At 40.6% G+C, this 21,305-nt stretch overlaps 1 protein-coding gene across 1 annotated transcript; it reads left to right on the top strand.

The window, feature by feature from the left end:
• Positions 1-8,755: 8,755 nt before the first annotated feature.
• On the top strand, positions 8,756-14,117 carry LOC128098342 (putative inactive serine protease 58). Its single transcript, XM_052719336.1, has 5 exons — positions 8,756-8,795; positions 11,371-11,509; positions 11,706-11,962; positions 13,743-13,882; positions 13,968-14,117. Exons 1-5 carry the CDS (start codon positions 8,756-8,758, stop codon positions 14,115-14,117), a joined length of 726 nt encoding a protein of 241 aa, XP_052575296.1.
• Positions 14,118-21,305: the final 7,188 nt, after the last annotated feature.

The following is a 21,305-nucleotide window of genomic DNA, read 5'->3' as shown; positions in this document are numbered from 1 at the left end:
GAAGTCGTACCACTCAGTGTAAAATAACGCAATCTCTACAATGAATTAACTCTCTTCAAAATTCAAGAGAAAACACCCAATAAAATCACACCAGAAATTTATGACTCCTGCTTTTTTTCATAATGTAAACTTTGAGAAATTTAGTAACATTTGTTCATTTACACAAAAGTGATCAATCACCAGTTTCTTAGTAGATTCTGAGTGTACTAAGGGAAGCATGTGTGACTCTGAAGTGACAGATGCTAGGGGGACCTACTGTTGTCAGGTTTTTTGTTTTTGTTTTTGCTAAATGACCATTTTGTCAAACTGCATTCTAAATATTTGTGTTATACCAATAAATGTGCACAGCTCTCAATCTTGGTCATAGAAACTCCTTTTTTTTCTCTTAAATGAGGCATTTGTCTCACACACACACACACACACACACACACACACACACACACACACAACTTGAACAAAATCAAGTCAGTTAAAAGTAAATATCCTACAATGATAATGATCTCATCATCAGATAATGAAAATGCGGTACACACACAACAGAATTCTCCTCAGCTGTGAAGAAAAAAAGAGATGATGGATGTAGAGGTTTGAATAGGAAAGGCTCACATGGGCTCATAGACTTGAATGCTTGGTCACCAAGGAGTGGCACTATTACAAGGTGTGGCCTTATTGGAGTAGGTGTGGACTTGTTAGAGGAAGTGTGTCACTGGTAGTGGGCTTTGAAGTTTCAAATGCTAAAGCTAGGCCCAGTGTGTCTCTCTGCTCTTGATGCCTACCGAGTCAGATGCAAAACTCTCAGCTACCTCTCCAGCACCATGTCTGCCTGCATATTGCCATGCTTCCCGCCATGACAATAATGGACTAAACCTCTGAAACAGTAAACCAGTCTCGATTAAATGTTTTCCTTTATAAGAGTTTCTGTGGTCATGGTGTCTTTTCACATAGAATGCTGACTAAAACAATGGAATTTGTAGGTAAATGGATGGAATGGAAAATATACTGAGTTGTGTAACTCAAATCCAGAAAGACAAATGTTGCACATTCTCTCTTATTTGTGACTCCTAACTCCAAATCTTTACATTTGAGTATATAACCTGGAGTAAACATAAAAAGTATAGAGGGAACAAGGAGTTCTAGAGAGGGAGATTGCAGGAGACAGGTGCTGTGAAGGGAGAAGGAGAGAAATGGGGAGCATGTAGCTGAGCAGAAGGGAGAGAGGATAATACAGAAGGAGAGGGAGGAAGAAAAGTTAAATAATAAGAACGTTTGATAAAAACATAGGAAAATTATTTTATAAGGTCACTTAAAAATTTAAAAGGTGTGTGTGTGTGTGTGTGTGTGTGTGTGTGTGTGTGTGTGTGTGTGTGTACATAGTTTAAATGGAGTTATACCACATGGAGTGATACTACTTCCCCCCAAGAGTCATACACTAACAAAAGTCCCAGTATAAGACAAGGGAAATGCCCCTTTTAGTCAATTGTCATTTGGGGTGGGGGAGTGGGTGTAATGAGACCCTCAGTGGTCTATATATACCAACTTATTAAAGGATTCTATGAGGAAAACAGACTCACTGATACAGGATAAGGTAAATCCAGTTGCAGAGTCCAGTCCTTCATGCTGCCTGGTCCTGTCTTCATCACCCAAGAGAGTGCAGTGGGACCCCTTTCTCTTCCCTTTTAAGCGGTCACATAGGCAGCTAAGGAGCACCGCCTCTTTCAGGCCAGATAGCCCAAGGTCACGGGTGGAACAAATTCCCACTACAGGTGAGGATTAGAGACTCTTCGAATAACATAAGCTATTGCCATCGCCTCCCAAAACTGAAAGGAGCATCCTGCTACTGAAAACATTACACACTCCTGACACAGGACTTAGAGGAATCAAGCCAGAACTAACCTATAAGCTTCTTCATTGAGGACTAGCTCTCATAGTAACAGAAGAAATGACATGAGCTGCCAAGGGAGAAAAGCAATCAACAGTCCTACCTACCTGTAAAGTTTAGAAACCACTACAACAACAAGCCCACTGAGATATTCCCAATGGTGAAATAGTGGCATTTCTATCTTGGGAGTAACCAGCTGCTGTCGTGTTTAGGCCATCATGTTGGTGAGATTATAGTGGGAGATTCTAATATTCCTAGGAGACACAGTCTTTGGCTCTTGCAGTCTTTCTTCCCCATCTGCATCAATGCTTCCTGAGTCTTAGGTGTGGGAATGGTATTGTAGAATTATCCAATGGGCCTGGACTCCACAGCTATCTATTTGTTTCATTATGGTTTTCTGTAATGAAAATATCCATACAAGTAATATACAAACTGAGCAGGTTGGGTCTGTGTATTTAGGAAGAGAGAGAGAGAGAGAGAGAGAGAGAGAGAGAGAGAGAGAGAGAGAATAGACAGATATATAGATGACAGATATAGATAGATAGATAGATAGATAGATAGATAGATAGATAAAACAATTAGTTAACAAAAGGTCATAAATGTGAAAGTGAACAAGTAGAGGTATATGGGAAGGCTTGAAGAGAGGAAAGGGAATGGGAGGGATGATGTAATTATATCATAATATCAAAACATTTTTTTTAATTTCAAAAAGCTATTAAAATAACTTTCAATGCTCACGCTCACCAAATGTCCTCTGATTTGCTAGTAGGGGGTGGTATCATTTAGGACAGACTGGCACCCCCAAACTCAGAACCATATCTAAATGTTTTAAACCCTTTTACTCTCTATCCTTTCTATTGCACTGGAGGAAGGGTCCTATTATCTGCAGATGGTATCTCAGCCTATGATGTGGATTCTCCCTGACATCCCCATTGACTTCACTGTTTATTTTTCTATATCTCCTTTACTGACTTGAGTTTATGTGTGTCTTATTCTTATTGAGACATAATATTGAGCATGTTCATGGAGTACTGTAATTGAATACTCGTATACAATGAGTAATGATTAAATTAGGATAATTTCAACCTCCTCAAACACTGTATTCTCCATGAATCAGAAAATATTGAACTCTTCTCGTTTAATTTCCCTCTTCCATAACTTACTGTGAGCTATAGTTCCGTCCTCTGTGCTGAAGAGCAGAAGAATTTTATCTCCTATGTCACTGTATTTTGGTGTCTGTTCTCTCTCCTTTTAGCTTCTTCTGCCATCACACAAACTAGATAAACCTCATCCATTTAAAATACCGACACCAAGCACATGCTTCCTAAATCTGCTTTCTTATCACAGAAATTCTGAATTTGTTCTGTTTTGTCCGATTCTCCTCTCTACTAGTCCTTCTCTGTCATTCTTCTCATAATTCTTCTAAGCCCTGGTTCATCTTTCCAGAGATTTCTCCCCATTTTTCCTGTTTTTCTTACTGCTCTCATCTTTTTCTCCCTGTGGAGTGTAGCCCTTCCTCTAAGAGACACTATTTCTTGAATCTCTGCCTCACTTTACCCCCCATATTGATATTGCACATGGTGGTAAATCTTAATACATGTCTCCCCTTTGGACTGTGACCTGGGAGATCAAAACCTTCATCTCTCTTGCCACTAAGTAACAAAAATCTAACGAAGTATCAGCACGTGGTCTGTATTTGTATTATTTTCTATTGCTATATACAAATGTTTAACACAGACTTAACGCCTTAAAATAGCATTTTTATGACCTCACTTTCCCTGAATTCACAGTTCAGGCACAACTGAGCAAGGCCCTCTCCTCAGTTTCTGAAAAAGCTTCAAAGAAAGTAATTATCCATCAATTAATCAAGCTCCCATCAAAATTCATCTCCTGTGCTCACACTTCACAGGGCCCTGGTTTTCTGCTTGCTGCTAGTTGAACATTGCTACAAGTTCTTAGACTGTACTGCTTAGAAAGGTGGGCAATAGCTGGACTTCCTTACCATAGCTTCTTAGCTATAGGATTCACAACATTGGACTTCATCAAACAAGCATGGAGACTCTCCTGTAGGTGTTAGCAAAACTTACAGATCATATAATGTCATTACACATTAACACCATCATGTGGATATACCCCACACAGAGTGTATAATCTGCCCTTATGTATTAACATCATTATATGGACATACTCCACACAGAGTGTATAATCTGTCCATACTCATTAATACCGTCATGTGGGTATACTCCACACAGAATATATAATCCATCCTTACACATTAGCAACATCATGTGGTATACTCCACACAGAGTATATAATCTGTCTTTACACATTAAAATCATTGTGTGGCTGTACTCCATATCTTCTGGGGTACTATATTAGAAGCCAGCCAGAAGCACTGCTCATGTTCAAGGGAAGAGGACCACAGTGAGCAGGGACATGGAACTTAGAATCTATATGCTACAAGAGTCAATAGATTTTTGTCAAGTATTTAAGTGTCTCAGCTCCTCCTCTAGATGATGGATACTGACACAGCTCTTAAACCATATTCTAAAGACTTGTACAAGAAAGGCTCCACTGCCTTATTTCTAACAGTCTCCTTCTAGCACTTGATTATAGTTTCACAAACATACTATATTGTTTCAGAAACTCACATCTTCACAGGATAGGATGTTAGTGTGTGTATGTGTGTATGTGTGTTTACGAACATGTATGTATATATGTATGTATGTATGTGTGTGTGTTATGCATGCAAGTGTGTGGGTGTATGCATGCATGTGCATGCATTTGAAGACCAGAATAGGACAATGGATGTCCTCTAGCTAGGCCTCACTTTATATTGTCCACATCTGCAGACTTTGACAAGTGTGTATGTATCATTCCAGTGTCATACAAAAAGGAATTCACTGCCATAAAAATTCCCTGTATTATACCTCTCCACACAAGCCTCCCTCCAAATCTTTTCCACATAAGGGGATCATACGGAATATAATGTTTTCAGAATCATGTCTTTCACTTAGAGATATACACTTTCTCTATTATTTTTGTTGTTTGTTAGCTTTGTTTCTAAAGTCATTGAACTAAATACTTCTGCACATGGATATACCACACTTTATTTATCCATTTACCTGTTGATGGACAACTTGGCTGCTTCCAAGGTTTAGCAATTATGGGTATTCATATGCAGCTATCACTGTGTAAATATTTTCTATTCACTAGGTTAAAACAGGACGTGTGATTGTTTGCACATATGGTAGTATGATATTTAGCTTCTGAGCGAACTTCTGAACTCCCTGAACTCCAGAATCACCTTATGTTGTCTCTGAGTAACCAGAGTTAAATGAGATTACAGAGGGAGAAGGAAAATCTAGTAGATTTCTTGAAGATTTTTATATTTAATCACGTGTATACCTGTGTGTCTGTGTGTGAATATGTATATGAGTGCAGAGTCTAGAAGTCAGGTCCCTGGAACTGAAGTGATTGTGAACCACCTGACATATGCCCTGGGAAATGAACTCAAGCCCTTTACAAGAGCAGTAAGTTATCATACCTGCTGAGCTATCTCTCCAGCCTCAGAGCTAGTGTGCTTTCTTAAAATGTTATTTTATTTGAATCTTCCACATATTTTGATCATATTCTTTCTCCTCCTCCTCTCAGATCCCCCCCATCTCTGTACCCACCAAATTTCATGTTCTCATTCTCTCTCTCTCTCTCTCTCTCTCTCTCTCTCTCTCTCTCTCTCTAGCAAAAGCTAAAATCCAATAAAACAGACAGACAGACGGACAGAAGGAAGGAAGGAAGAAAGGAAGACCAAATACAAATGTAACAAAATACCCCCCCAAAAAAATAAATCATGGAGTCCATTTTGTGATGTTGTGCTGGTCAGTACTCCTGGGCATAGGGCTTGCTCTGGAGTGTGGTAAATAAACCTTCAGCATTCCAGTGGGAAAACGAGATTTTTCCTTTCCCAACAGGTATCAGTTGAAAGTAGCTTCTTGGTTAGGGGTGGGACTTAGTGTTTACTTCTTTGAATGCTAGTATTTTGTCTAGTTTGAACTTGTATAAATCTTATGCATGTTGTCAGTTTCTGTGAGCTTATATTGTATTGGCCCCAGTGCGTGTGGAAGACACTGCTCATTCAGAGTCCTCAACCACCTCTTGCTCTTATCTTTCCACATCCTCTTCAACACAGTTCCCTGAGCTTTGAGGGGAGGGGTTTGATAAAGACATCCCATATAGGAATGAGTACTCCAAAGTTTCTCACTCTCTTAACATTTACAGTTGTGGGTTTCTGTCTTAATAACTATCTACTACAAAAACAAACTTCTTTGATGAGGGTTAAGTGATGCCCTGATCCATGTGTATAGCAATATGCCATTAGAAGTCATTTTATTACTATATCCATTAGCATAATAATAGTGGTAGGTTTTCCCTTAAGGTCCAGAACCTGTTTAGTCTCAGGTTCTTAGCTACTTTAGCAGTGTCAGATATGGGTTCCATCTCATGGAATGGGCCCTATATCCCATCAAAAAGTGATTGGTTACTCCCATAACATTTTTACCACTATTGCACCAGTCTATTCTACAATCTGGGCTCTACAAATCCTGTAAGGCACAGGATTTGCAGCTCAGTGATATCAGTGATGACTTTTCTCCTCTAGTCGAATGCTAGTCAGTACTGGTGGAGCTTCTATTTGTGCATCAGCTCAGTTGCACCATTTTGGTTACATAAATAAGTAGTGTTTTCAGCAGTAAGTCCTTGGCATTAGGATGTGGAAAGTAACCACTAGGCTTGGCAATAGCTTGTGATGTCTGAAGGAGTCTATGGGACCCTTTGGGCCAATGACTCAACACAATGGAAACTATTTCTGACACAGAAGCATTTACTTGGTGGCATAAGATGTCTAATTGGAACATCATCTCCTCCATTATGCAGTGATTCCATTTAAATTAATTTAGTATATGTATATGTTTTAGTACGTTTCTATTGATTCTGCCAAAGGTCTCTAGCTGTTAGTTGTCCTTACTCATATTCCCTTCATCAGCCTGCCCTTACATCGCATATTTCCCTTCTATTCTAGTTTCCTCTTTATCTCATTATAGCACTATATTCTATATCCCTTTCTTGGGAACACCACCCCTAGTCCCTTACTAGGTACTAACCTCCATGGTTATTTACATGAAAACACGCATATGGAAAACTTAAAAACTAATGTCTGAACATAAGAGAAAACATGAAATATTTGTCTTTTGGGGTATTGATTATCTCACTCAGAATGATTTTTTTTTTCTAGCTCCATCCATTTACTGGCAAATTTCATGATTCATTCTCTTAACAGTGGAACAATGTTCCATTGTATAAATGTGCCACATTTTCACTATCTGTTTGTTACTTGGTGGATGTTTACACTGCTTCAAATTTCTGGCTATTACGAATTGAGCAGCAATGAACATGGATGAGCAAGTATCTTTGTAGTGGAACGTAAAGCCCTTTGGGTGTATGCTCAAGAGAGATATAGCTAGATCTTCAGGCAGATCAATTCTTAGCTTCCTGAGAAGCCTCCACACTGATTTCCACAGGGGCTGTACCAGTTTGCACTCCCACCAGAAATAAATAAGAGTTCCCCTCCCCCAACAACCTCACTAGCATGTGTTATCATTTGTTTTATTATCTTGACCGTGCTGATTAGGATAAGATGAAATCCCAAAGCAGTTTCAGTTTACATTTCCCTCACAGCTAAGGATGTTGCACATTTTAAAGTTGTTTCTCAGTCGTTTCTGTTCCATGCTTTTGGAACTCTTTTAAGTATTAGATTCTCGTAAGAAAAAGAATAGGTTATTTCCTTGTTGTGCATATACACATAGGGGAAAGACCAAGTGAAATCCCAGAAGAAGGTAGCCATCTCTCAGCCATGACAGAGAGCCAGCATCACCAAATTTGTCAGTAATTGGAGAACTGAGCTCCAACCTCCAGATCTATAAGAAAACTAATGTTTGTTGGTCAAGCTACCCAGACTGTGGTATTTATTTTCACAATCCAAGGAAACCAGAACATTCAACAAGATCACCACCTTCTCAGATCTTCGACCCACTTCCCAGTCAGGTTGCTTGTTTATTGTTGAATTTTAATATTTCCTTACATTTATTTGGATAGCACATATGTTTTACAAATACTATTACCCTAGCCTATACCATACCCCAGTTCCTCCTAGCTCTGAATACTTTTGGTAGTACCCATTTGCTTCACTACCTATCACTTTGTCCAGCTTGGGAGCTCCTTGAAGGTAGAAATGGAAACTTTAAAAGTATGTATCCCCCCAAAATACAACATTTTCCAGTTCTGGTGAGGTCTGTGTAGTTTAAAATGATGGCTGGTTGTTTAAAAATATGCACATTAAGATTATCATGACAAATGAAGTACTTCAAAGAGGCGCTGAGTGCCCAGCAGAGGGGTTAGTGTCAGTACCAGAGTGCTGATAAATAGCAGTGTCATACAAATGGGATAGCATCACAGAGACAGGAGGGGTCTGTATCATGCACACAGCTCAGAGAGCAGTCTGACTGCACAAGTCAAAGATCAGGGGGCTATGGAGACACTGTGAACATCTCTCTGCAATTAAGTATCTTCTTCCAAGGAGGACAAAACTCAGATCTAGACATCGGGAGAGACCAAGCTCATGATAAGTTGTCCCTTCCCTCTGACATCACACTGTACTCTGACAGGGATACCAATCTTGCCATGGAAATAATTCATTGATTTTTTTCCTCATCTGGATCTCTCTCTTGGTTTATCATTTGTATTTCATCCCCTTCTCTCTTCTTTAGCTTCACAGAGACACTTAACTAAACTCCATCTCATAAACAGGCTTTCAACATCATAATGAAGTTTGTCTTCCTCGGCATTCTTTCAACCCTGCTTGGTGAGTATCTGCACATCTGTCTCTATTTGCTAAAGAGGAGTCCTGGGGAGGGCGTGGAAGATAGAAAAATGGTGGAGGCATCTTTTCAGACTTAGTGGATGGCTGGTTCTCTAACTTTCAGTGCTGCCTCTATCCCTACCCAGTTTAGGTACTCCCTCTGACAACACCTGCCTTCTGCACTTTAAGTTAGCTACTTATGTACTTTGGGGGAGGCATGGGTATTGAGACACTTACATGAGATCCATTCCACATTAGTAGTTTCTGGAACTGTCTGGTACATGATAGGTATCATGGTGCAAAAAAAAAAAAAAAAAAAAAGAAAATGAAGACCCAGATTAAGAAAGGAATCCAGCCGGGCGGTGGTGGCGCACGCCTTTAATCCCAGCACTCGGGAGGCAGAGCCAGGCGGATCTCTGTGAGTTCGAGGCCAGCCTGGGCTACCAAGTGAGTCCCAGGAAAGGCGCAAAGCTGCACAGAGAAACCCTGTCTCGAAAAACCAAAAAAAAAAAAAAAAAAAAAAAAAAGAAAGGAATCCAGCTAAGGAGTACAGCAGCAGACTTAAAGTTGACCATCTCCTGGCATGGTTCAGTTTCACACCCCAGTTTCACTGTGTTAGGAAAATGTTATTTGATCTGTCTTCTAAACATTTCCTAAGTCAATCACATCTCACTACATTCATTGTTCATGATGGTCCAAACCAACATTTCTTGGCTGGAGTATCCATTTTTTCACCTAATAGACCCCTCCCTTTCTACGTGCTCTGTTTCAAAGGTTCCTATAAGGGTGCTGTCATAACTGCCTTATTTAAATCTTGAAGTGGTCCCACCTTCATTTAGAATACACGTCTTCATGATCCCAATATTGCATAGAACCCACTACACCTTCTATGTCACTCTCTACCACCACCCTTAACTCACACCATGTAAGCCACATTGGCCTCTGTGCTATTCCTTAAACAGGACCTAGGCCTCTTGTTCTGGCTGTAGCCATTTCCTCTGTCTGGAATCTCTGACCCCATGTATCTGATGATCTAACCACTCTGTCTCCATGACATTGTTCTTTGCTGTTAGGTCAACCCTGACCTTTGATTGTTGCATGAAGCTTTACTTCATGGGCTGACCTCCCCCGCTGCCCATGACTAGTACTGATTTTCCATCTTTCACTGGCCTAACTTTATCCCTGAGGCTTTAATCACCATCTAGCATGCCAGGTTGTTTATTTACTTATGTTTTATGTCTATTATTTCTTATATGTGTTGACCAATTCAGATGTTTGAGAGCAGGGCTATCTGTTTTATTCACAGGCTAGCTCAAGCTTCTAAGCAGAGCCTGGCATATGCAAGTGCTTGACACTGGTGCTAATTAACTACTCCCTGGTTGTCCTCAGACTCTGCAAGCATTAGTCTTGTTCTTGTTGTGGTACTGGCATTGTTCATGGTGCAGTAATTGGAAGAGATGGATGACTTGTGAAAGTCCTTGTATTAGTTACTATTCTCATTGCTATGAGCAAAGAACCAACAAGAAGCAACAAAGGAGAAAAGGCTCATCTGACGAATGAGCTGAGGGTACACTCTATTATGATGGGGAAGGCATAGTGGCAGGAGCCACTTGTGAGTTGGCAGCAGAAACATGAGGCTGCTTGTTCACATCTAGGCAGATCAGAGACTGGACAGTAAGTGGGATAGGTTATCAACCTCAGAGCTTGCTCCCTAGAGATCTACTTCCCCAAATAAAGCCACCAGCTGGCATTCAGGTGTTCAAACACGTGAGCCTGTAAGGCATTTTTACAACCAAATGTTAACACTCTAAAATTGGTAAAGTGGTTTGAGTATTTAGCTAGATAACAGTTTCCACTAAATTGTATAAAATGAGAGAGCTTGTAATTTTTGAAAGGCATTTCTTTATTATTGTGTGTATAAGATGAGGAGACCCATGTGCTACGGTAAATTTGTGAGAGTCTGTGAACTACTTTATGGGGAGGGTGCTCTCCGTCCATCTTTGTGTGTGTTCTGTGGGAATCAAACTCAGGCTGTCAGTCTTGCTCAGCAAGTGTTCTACCCACTAAGCTTTCTTTTTTTTTTTTTTTTTTTTTTTTTTTTTTTTTTTTTTTTTTTTTTTTTTGGTTTTTCGAGACAGGGTTTCTCTGTGTAGCTTTGCGCCTTTCCTGGGACTCACTTGGTAGCCCAGGCTGGCCTCGAACTCACAGAGATCCGCCTGGCTCTGCCTCCCGAGTGCTGGGATTAAAGGCGTGCGCCACCACCGCCCGGCTTCACTAAGCTTTCTTACAGGCCTAAAAGAATCCACATTTCAAATTGAGGAATATTTATTTACAACTAAAAGAATACACACTTTTTAATTTTTAAAGTAGGTGCTTCTATCACTTGTCATTTTCTTCTGAACAAAATAAATCACTTTAAAAATTTGATTCACCATTTAAAAGTGCTGAAGAGGGGGGCAATAGTTTGAAGCTAGTGAAATAAATTTATCTTGGCTTTTTCCTTGTTATTGTTGTTTTGGACTTTTTTTTCCAGCGTTTTCTTAGTGATTAATGAAAAAATCCTATCCCTTCCTTGCAGGTACTTTTGCCTATAATCCAGACCACATAGCTGGTCCCACTCCCCCATACTTGGTCTACCTGAAGTCTGATTACTTGCCATGCACTGGAGTCCTAATCCATCCTCTTTGGGTGATCACAGCTGCACATTGCAATTTACCGTGAGTGATAAGAAACTCAGACCATTTTGCTCTATGAGTTCTCAAGTTAGATATAGACCCAGCAACATGCATATGACTCTCAATAAATGAGACATAGAAGATCTTCAGGGACTGTTCTTTAGGGAAGGCTAATTAAGGTCCATATGATTGCAGAAACATTGACAAAGTACTTTTATGAACACCCCTATCATTCTAGGAAGCTTCGGGTGATTCTTGGGGTCACAAACCCGGCAGATATCACTGAAGAGCACGTGGAAGTGAGCAGCTCTGAGAAAATAATCCATCATCCATACTTCTCAATCTCTTCTATTTCATATGACCTCATGTTAATCAAACTGAAAAGAAGAATTAGACCCAGTAACTATATAAAAATGGCTGAACTGCCTCAACACATCAACCCTGTGAATACCATGTGCTCTGTCTCCACCTGGGCCTACAATCTATGTGACACCAGTGAGTTCAAAGCATTACATGATGACTTCTGACTTAACTGGCATTCTCTTGGGACTGGATTCTCCTCTGAGTTTCTGAAATTCTACTTTCATAGGATTTTCTTCAAGTTTCTGCAGTCACTGTTTCTTTCCTTTTCCTCCACCTTATTGGAAGACCTTCAAGCCTTTTCTCTGCTATACTTTCCTATCTTTACTTATAAATATAAAAGAAATAGTTTCAATAAGAATATATTTAGATGTCTAGGCCTAAGTTGATGTGTAACAGAACTTCATTTTGTCTCATAGCTTCAATCTTCTTCGCTCTAAAATGAAATACAACACTACATCAAGTTTTCAAACCATTTTAAGTAAAGAATTAGCTCAAATCCTTGAAATCTGAAAATGCATAAGACATCAAATATAAAATAAATCCATAATATTGTGGCAAGTCAGACAGAGCATTACTAGGTAGGACTGAGACAAATACCTGAAGACTAGGGAGAAGGAGAATAGAAGAAGCTAACCAAGTGGTACAGAACCTGGTGTTCGAATGCACAGTAGAGTAGCCATAATAAATAATCATACATTGTGTACTTCAAAACACAAAAATTCCTAGAAGAACACATTTTGAATATTCTTATCACCACTAGAAAATAATAATCTGGGTTACACTCACTGGGTATAAAAAAGAAAAGTGACTTCCCCACAAAAACCATGTCCCTTATTTTGGTCTAACTCATGAAGTAAACATTTCTGAAATAACTCTCAAAAGAAATATGGGTCTGTGAAATTTTTGTCATGCTAGAAAGCAAAACAAAGGAGCTCAATGTTTACTTTGAAAATTAGAGTCTTATTTTCAAATAAAGAGTGAGAAATAAACACACATTCAAATTAAGAAAAGTAAAATGTCAAAATACAGAACTTTTGCCCAAGAATCCCTAAGAAGGGCACCAGTAAATAGATGACATGATAGTCTCCTTATTCTCATCCCGTGACAGACAAGAAGCACTTTCTTTTTTTGTTGTTTTGAGTTTTTGTTTGCTTGCTTGCTTGCTTGTAGATTTTGTTTTGTTTTGTTTTTGTTTTCTCTATTTATTTATTTATTTATTTATTATTTTGCATCCTAAGCGAAGTTTCCCCTCCCTCCTCTCTTACCAGTCCCTCCCCCAACTCCCCCTCTATTTCCTCTCTCCCATCTACCCCTCCCCACTAGAAACCCTTTCCTATGGGCATGCATCATTGGCAATGCTTGTGAGACTTTGATGTAAAAGAAACAACTTGAAATAGAAACCAGAAGACATGGCATTGAATTCTACTATACCACTTAGTCTGGTTGGCTTTCCTTTCCTTTTACTAGTGTCTTGGGTGATATTGTTATTATTTTATTATTATTATCATCATTATTTATTATTTGATTACCAGATAATTATTTTTATCACCTGACAAATAAAAAATTTGACTCCTTATTTCTAAATTCCCTCAAGGTCTACAACTTGTATAATAAAAGATACTCTCCAAATGTTTAAATTTCCAGACAAATTATAAAGCAATTTGCTTCATTTGTTGCAGGAATATCTAACATATACAAACCACCCTTCTAAGGAGATGGACATTTGCATTATGACAAGTTGTTAATTTGATGATCTCCTGTATGCTTAGTGTCTAAACTTCTTTGTTCTCATTTCTCTGAGTTTGAACTCTTTTCCTGATAATAGAAGAAATGTTGCAAATAGAGGAAAGCAAAAGGAAGCTTTAGTGCTTAGAAGAACCCATGACATGCATGATTTCTCTCTTTCCTCTAGCCAAGGACCCTGACTCACTGCAGACTGTGAACATCTCTATAATCTCTAAGGCTGAGTGTCGTACTGCCTATAAAGCCTATGAAATCAAAGAAAACATGATCTGTGTGGGCATCGTGCCAGGACGAAGGCTACCCTGTAAGGTAATGGATTCTCAAAGCCTTGCTTTCCTCATTTAATGCCTTGTCTTCTGTCAGAAAGATGACCTGGTTTTCTCTTTCCTGGTAGGAAGTGTCAGCTGCCCCAGCAATCTGCAACGGTGTGCTTTATGGAATCCTGTCTTATGCAGACGGCTGTGTTCTGAGAGCTGATGTTGGCATCTATGCTAGCATCTTTCACTATGTGCCCTGGATTGAGGAAACCATAAAAAATAACTGAGCTTCCACAACAGGAAGAACCCAGAACCATGAGACAAAACTTGTGCCCACATCCAACCTCACAATTAAAACAAATGGGCTCCTTGGAGTGTGATAGGCATGCCAGGTACTTCTTCTGTACCCTCAGTGATTAAGGAATCATTCACACATAGCGCTTTCTCTCTCCCCATCACTGAAAATGGGAAACTCAAGACTTAATTTCTTAATCCATCTGATAATAGAATTATTGAAAGGGGGCCAATTTATGATCATTTGGGGATATCAAACTCTCTAGTACTAGCACTAAATTAGGCATATTTTCAGAAAGTTGAACACATCATTTGGGAAAAGGTTGTCTGACAGTGAATGAGCTGATAGAGGAATTGATTGGAGTGAGAACTTAAAGACGGGGCTGTGGAAGGCACAGCATTAAGTGCCATATCCACACAACTATTTTTTATTTAGTTTATTTATTATTTACATTCTGACTTCAGCTCCCCCTCCTCCAACCCCTCCCAATCTCTCTCCCCACCTCTTACCCCCCCCCAATTCACCCCTCCTCCATATCTTCTTGGAAAGAGTCAGGTCTCTCAAGGGCATCAGCAAAGCATAGCATATCACGCTGCAGTAAGACCAAGCACCTCCCCCTGTATTCAAGATGGACAAGGTAATCCAGCATGAGGAATGGGTTCCCAAGAGCCAGCCAAAGCACTGGGGATAGCCCTTGCTCCCACTGCCAAGACACTCACAAATAGACCAAGCTACACAACTGTTACACATATGTAGCAGGCTTAGGTCGGCCCATGTAGTCTCCCTGGTTGTTAGTTCAGACTCTGTGAATTTCTGTGAGACAACATAGCTATTGCTGTATGTTTTCCTGTGATGTCACTGACCTCTCTGACTCCTACAATCCATCCACCCTCTCTCAGAAGGACTATCCCTGAGTTCAGCCCAATGATCACGGGACTCTTAATACCAGACATGGATAAAGCTTAGTCACTCATTTGGAAAGTCTACTTCTGATCTAAGAAGTTAAAGTTCAAAGTTCACTGGAGCTTCTAACAAAAAATGGGGGAGCCAAACTAACTTTCCTGGTGTAAATCTGCCTCTTTCTGCAGTTAATGTTTTGAGGTGAATATTCAGAGTAATGGGTGATAATGCATGACATCATCCTCATGCATCCATGTCATTGTATGTTACTCTCACGCATTGACTGTGTTAGCTGCCTCAGGAGCGCTGCTTCATTCTGGTTGTCACTCAAGCACTTTTTTTAAATTTCTCCACTGTTCAGCTCACTTCCAGCTTCAGTCATGGCCACAGAGCTTTAACTGACAGGTTTGCATGGGGAGTTTTCTTTGGCCAGATGACCAAAGGTCTAAAAAGCAGAAGCAAAGGCAATCTGTAGCCACTACAAGTAGACCATTGGAGCCTTTCAGTACAGAAAGTTCTGAGGCAAATCTTGTCCTCTCAGGGGTTCTAAAACCTCCAAACTGTCTAAGCCTCACCTAAGAGTTCCTGGAATCCAAATCCTGTATGAATCACTAAGTGCAAGTATGAGAGCTTCACCATTACATGTTTTAAGAGGTGAAATTTTAGTTATGGGAGAAACAAGTAGAACTGAGCTCATAGCAACTCACCATCCAAAATGTTTTTTCAGCTTAAGCAACTATGAAAACTTCAGCAGGGCACACTGGTAGTGGTTAAGGGTGAAAAGATACAAATCCTCACATACTATTCTAGTCCCAGGTTTAACAATGATTTAAGATGAGGCCAGTGACACTTCTGGGTTGTGAGAGTGAGTAAGACAATTTACTCAAGTCGTGCAGAATAGTATTAACACACTGAAGGCACTCAAATCTCTGTCAAGGGCTGATTGGAAGAACATGTTACCATTTCCTTATACCTATTGTCTTAATCCATTTGGGATACTTTTTTAAAAAATGGGACTGAAAACTTATCAAGTACAGATGAAAACAAGCCTTTGGTATCTGGTGATGGCCTTTTTGCTGCATCTTCAAATGGCAAAATGCACAATGGCAAAAAATTAATAAATAAAATAATAATAATTAATAAAATGAAGGGTCCATTTAGTTCCTTGGAGTCCCTCTATAAGATGCTATTCACATCCATGGAAGATATAGACCTCATCTCTAACACTATGGCACTTCAGGTGAGTTTAAACATAAGTTTTGGAGAGGACACAAATATTCAAATATAGCACTTGATCAGAGGAGACATTATTTTAAACTCCACAAAATGAGAATCAGAGAGCCAATGGATATTCTGATATAATTTGGCTATATATGCTCTTGCTGCATTTAACCCAGAATGATAGAAAGAGGAGTCCTTTAATGTCAAAGAGGAGAGGGATTATTGCTTCAAATTCTAAGGACTGAGCTAAGAAAACTGCAAAGCAAATAGCTTGTCTTTGGAACTACCTTTGACCTTCTTGGTTACCATCTTCATGCAAATACACCCGACAGTTTTCCAGTTCCCAGTGGATATCAATGGTCTCTTGTTGAACCAGTGACTGACCTTGTTTTAAAAATCTGTTTCCCCACCTTCCTTACATCTCTGTCTAATCTCCTCAACTTAATGTCCATTCATCCCAAGGATGATGCTGCCTTCATATAGCAGCAAGTGAGGTCATTTGTTCTCAAGTGCCAACTACCTCAGTGAATTTGTAGAATTCTTTTTTCAGAAACATTTCTGATTTATTAGATGTTTCAGTACAAAAGAATAATGATGGGTTTGGGATATTTTTTGAGAGGAGGGAAATAGAATGATTTGAAGGTAAGTGTTCCAGAGAATCACCTCACTCATGTCAGTGAAGTCTGTCTATCCTTGACATGGATTCCCGCACACCCAGAGCTCAGTCACTTTTTCTCATAGACTGAAGACAGGAGTTTTTGTTGTGCTAGAAACCTCATCCAACTACTGAGGGATCCGGATGCAGAGATCCATGGCTAGGCCCTGGGTGGAGCTCTGGGAGTCCAGTTAGCGAGAATGAGGAGGGTTTATATGAGCGAGAATTGTTGAGACCAAGGTTGGATAAAGCACAGGGACAAATAGCCAAACGAATGGAAACACATGAACTATGAACCAATGGCTGAGGGGTCACCAACTGGATCAGGCCCTCTGAATGGGTGAGACAGTTGATTGGCTTGATCTGTTTGGGAGGCATCCAGGCAGTGGGACCCGGTCCTGTGCTCATTGCATGAGTTGGCTGTTTGAAACCTGGGGCCTATGCAGGATCGCTTGGCTCGGCCTGGGAGGAGGGGACTGAACCTACCTGGACTGAGTCTACCAGGTTGATCTCAGTCCGCGGGGGAGGCTTTGCTCTGGAGGAGGTGGGAATGGGGGGTGGGCTGGGGGGAAGTTGAGGGGGGCGGGAGAGGGGAGAACAAGGGAATCTGTGGCTGATATGCAGAACTGAATTGTATTGCAAAATAAAAAAATTAAAAAAAAAAGAAATATCATATTAGGCAACTATATTACTCTTGGGTATGGACCAAAAGGAAATGAATCAATTTGACAAAGAGACATCTGACCTCCCCTGTTTTTTCATCATTATTGCTATAGCTAAGAAATGAAGACTGGGTTTCAATAAAATGAATGGATCAAAATATGTAGCACATATACACAACATAATACCATTCAGCCACACAAAGAATAAAATGATGGTGACCAGGGGCTGGGAAAGTAGGAAAAAAAGGGAGGAGGGAAGACATAGATCAGTGAAGGCTGAGCTCTATTCATATAGGAGTAAGCCCCATTGTGCTATTGCACAGGAGGGTGAGTACCAGCAGCTACACACTGTGTATCTCAAAAACCTCAAAGAACTTGGGATGATTTTACTATAAAAAAAATAAGTGATTTGGGATGTAGATATTTTTAACTTTTAAACATCTCAAAATGTATACGAGCATTGAGTCATCACATAGTACCTCATTCATATTTTTAATTTTAGTGTTTTCAAAGGATATTTTGCTAGGTATAGGAGCACAAACTTACAATCCCAGCACTTGGGAGGCTGAAACAGCATGAATAGGTGTTTAAGAACAGCCTCAGCTATATGAAGCCAGCCTGGGTTACATGAGACCCTGTCTTTAAAAACTTAATTAAAATTAAAATGCATTTTTTCTGACTCTGCTGGCAGTGTACCAGTATGGGTCAGAATCTGCACATGTCCAGTGCAGTAGGTAATTGTAAGATTTCACATTCGGGATCTATGGTTGTGTTGGGGAAAACGCCAAGGAAGGGATCCACACCAAAGTCTACAGTGACATGAGCTATCCAGAAGCTTTTACTCACAGGCCCATCTCTCATCTGAGCTGCAAGTTCTTCAACTCCAAATCTCCCATCTGTGGTTCATCTTTAATTCACCCTGTGACCCACCCATCCCTTACTAGAGACAAGCACCTGACTAGCTCCTGCTATCTGAACCCCACAACTCACTCCTGCTCTTTAGTTATTTAGACAGATAACTAAATCTATCTAGGATGGTGATGGATTTTTATATCTATCTGACCCATCTGTCCTAAATTCTCCTCCTGATTTTGACACAGAGCACATGGAATATGGGTCGTGTAGTCACCGGGAGGACATCTTGGTAGTAATTTCCATTTGCTGCTGTGTGTAAGTATGGCCATATATGTGAGAGAAGGTAGGGGTGTGTGGAGATGGAGTCCAACACAAAAAAGCAGTGAAGGCTACTGTGAAAGTTGGAGAATTGAAAAATAGTCCTCAGGTGCAGCTGGCACCACTTCTGGAGGAAAGTTCCTGATTTTACCACAGACAACATTCTAGAAAGAATGTCTGAGAGTCTTTTTAAAACTGTCCTCAACAGCACAATTTTAGAAAAGTTCAGGAACAGAAACCCATGGCCAGGTTCTGGAGCCCAGGTTAGCCTGCCAGCTCCAGCATGAGACAAGTCAATGTCACAGGCAGATGAACTTCTGGAGATCTGAAAGACTAGATGAAAGAAACAAGATGTGGAAGCAAGGAAGTCCTTGGGTCTACCGAATAAACCAGCAACACAAGAATTATGGGCAAATGGTGCCCCCTAGTGGAATGACCCTTCATTATCCACAGAGCTGGGGAGACAGCCCACCTGGTTCACCAAAGAGGTAGCCTTAATTTGTCTTAGTGATTCCTCACTGCCTTAGCTCCTAGTCACCCACAGCCTACCTCAGATCTGGCTCAGGATCCTAGGCATCATGTTAGCTCACTCTGTCTTCTCCCTCTCATTCTTCCTCCCCCTTCCCCTCTCCTACCCTTCCCTTCCTCCTCTCTTCTCTCCCTCCCTGATCCTCACTCCTCTCCCTTCCCCCGCCCCACCGCCCCACCAGCCAGCCTTGCTCTGTGATTCTGAACTCTCTGTTGACTTCTATTTACTTGGATTCTTCTGCTCTTTACTCAGGTGGCGGCCTTGCTTAGGTTGCAAATCCAGTTCAGACTTGGACTTTCTATTCCAACATTTACTGAGCCCTAAATGTACATTTTAAACTCTTATATTTTTCGTAGGGGCTTATTTTCTGAAAGAGTTCAAATTAGCACAACAGTGAATACACCTCTGATATATAGCAAGTGGTGATCAATATGTCTCTCTCTCTCTCTCTCTGCCCCCACCCCGTGTGTGTGTGTGTGTGTGTGTGTGTGTGTGTGTGTGTGTGTGTGTGTGTGTGTAGGTATGTATTAGCCTGTGTGTAGATTCTAGATATTGAACCCATGTTCTCAGGATTTATCAACTAAGCTATTTCCTCAGCTCACCATGATTTGCTTTTTAAATATTTTCTTTAGGCACAATCCTCATGAGTTTTTCTGTAACTGTTTTGACTAAACTGGTAATTGGAAAGAAAAAAATCTGCCTTTAGTAGCTTTGAGCTGGGAAGTCTGACATGGAAAGGAGATTTTAGTTTTCTTTTATATTTATTTGCTATGTTGAATGGCACGTTGAAACAATGTTTTATTTAAAATAACATACTTAATACAAAATAGATTGGACTAATAAAGGGACACAAAGAACATACTAAGATTGGATTTTTGGGTCAAAATGGATGTGAGTAATAAAAACTTGGGCATCATAGAAGCAAGGGTATTTGTTTCAAGGGTGTGGTCCAGTGGTTCTCAACCTCCCTAATGCTGCAACCCTTTAATACAGTTCCTCAAGTTGTGGTGACCCCCAACCATAAAATTAGTTTCATTGCTACTTATAGTTTTGTTATTGTCATGAATCATAATGTAACAATCTGTGTTTTCTGGTGGTCTTAGGGGACCCCTGTGAAAGAGTCATTCGACCCCCAGAGGGGTAGCGACCCACAGATTAAGAACCACTGGTGTAGTTGGAGCTGCCCATTCATCAATTCAGCCCATGCTTATCTGAGCTCTTGGAATTTCTCTGGGTTTTAACCCAACCCTACTTTGGGAAGTGACACTGTCGTCACATTCAGCCTGCTTTTCACTATGCATCTTGGGAAAAGAAAAGCTAATGCTTAGTAAATGTTTCCATGTTGCTCTGCTTCACATTTTACTGAAGAGTCCACCTGGACTGTGTTGCTCAGTTTTCACAGCTGCCTACTGGGTGGGCCACATTTGCTGCCTACATCCAACAGAATCAGAAACAGACATGTAGGAGGATAAAAGACATCTTTCAAGCTCACCATGGAAGTCTAAAAGTCTGTACTCTGAGTTCTCCAGAGCCTGGGGTTAATCTACTGTATGGCTCAGGCAGAAAAGAACAAATGGAAAATCAGGGAGAGTCCACTTCTTGCTAGGGCAATGGGATGAGGAAGTCTGGGTAGAAAGGAAGAAGGCTGGGAAAGGCTCGCAGAGGAGCAAGGGTTGGAAGGCAGGGCAGTCTGTGTATGTGGTTTTTGTTCCAATGCCCCAGCAGAGCCTACCACTGTGTCTCTACTGCAGGTGCAGAACAAGGTTCTGCCCTGGGTCATGTTGGCCACTTGTAGCCTCAGCTCTGTATCAGTGACTCGTGTGGCCAGATAATCAGCACCGGGTAGAGATTTGGCTTCTTTGTCCCCAGAATTCCCCAGAGTGACCAGCCACTGTAGTTGCTGTTGGAGATCCTGCTGGTACCAGCTCATCCAGGGGTACTGGGAATTCTTCAGGATACAGCGCAGGGTCACAGCTTGACCACGTGGTACCAGACGCCACCTCGGCTTCTGCTCCAGCAGAGTTACTGTGGAGTCTGAAA

The sequence above is a fragment of the Peromyscus californicus genome, unplaced genomic scaffold, assembly GCF_007827085.1.
Source record: "Peromyscus californicus insignis strain IS unplaced genomic scaffold, ASM782708v3 Scaffold_6__1_contigs__length_162567912, whole genome shotgun sequence".
NCBI lineage: Eukaryota > Metazoa > Chordata > Mammalia > Rodentia > Cricetidae > Peromyscus > Peromyscus californicus.
This window is presented reverse-complemented; position numbering and strand designations above follow the sequence as displayed.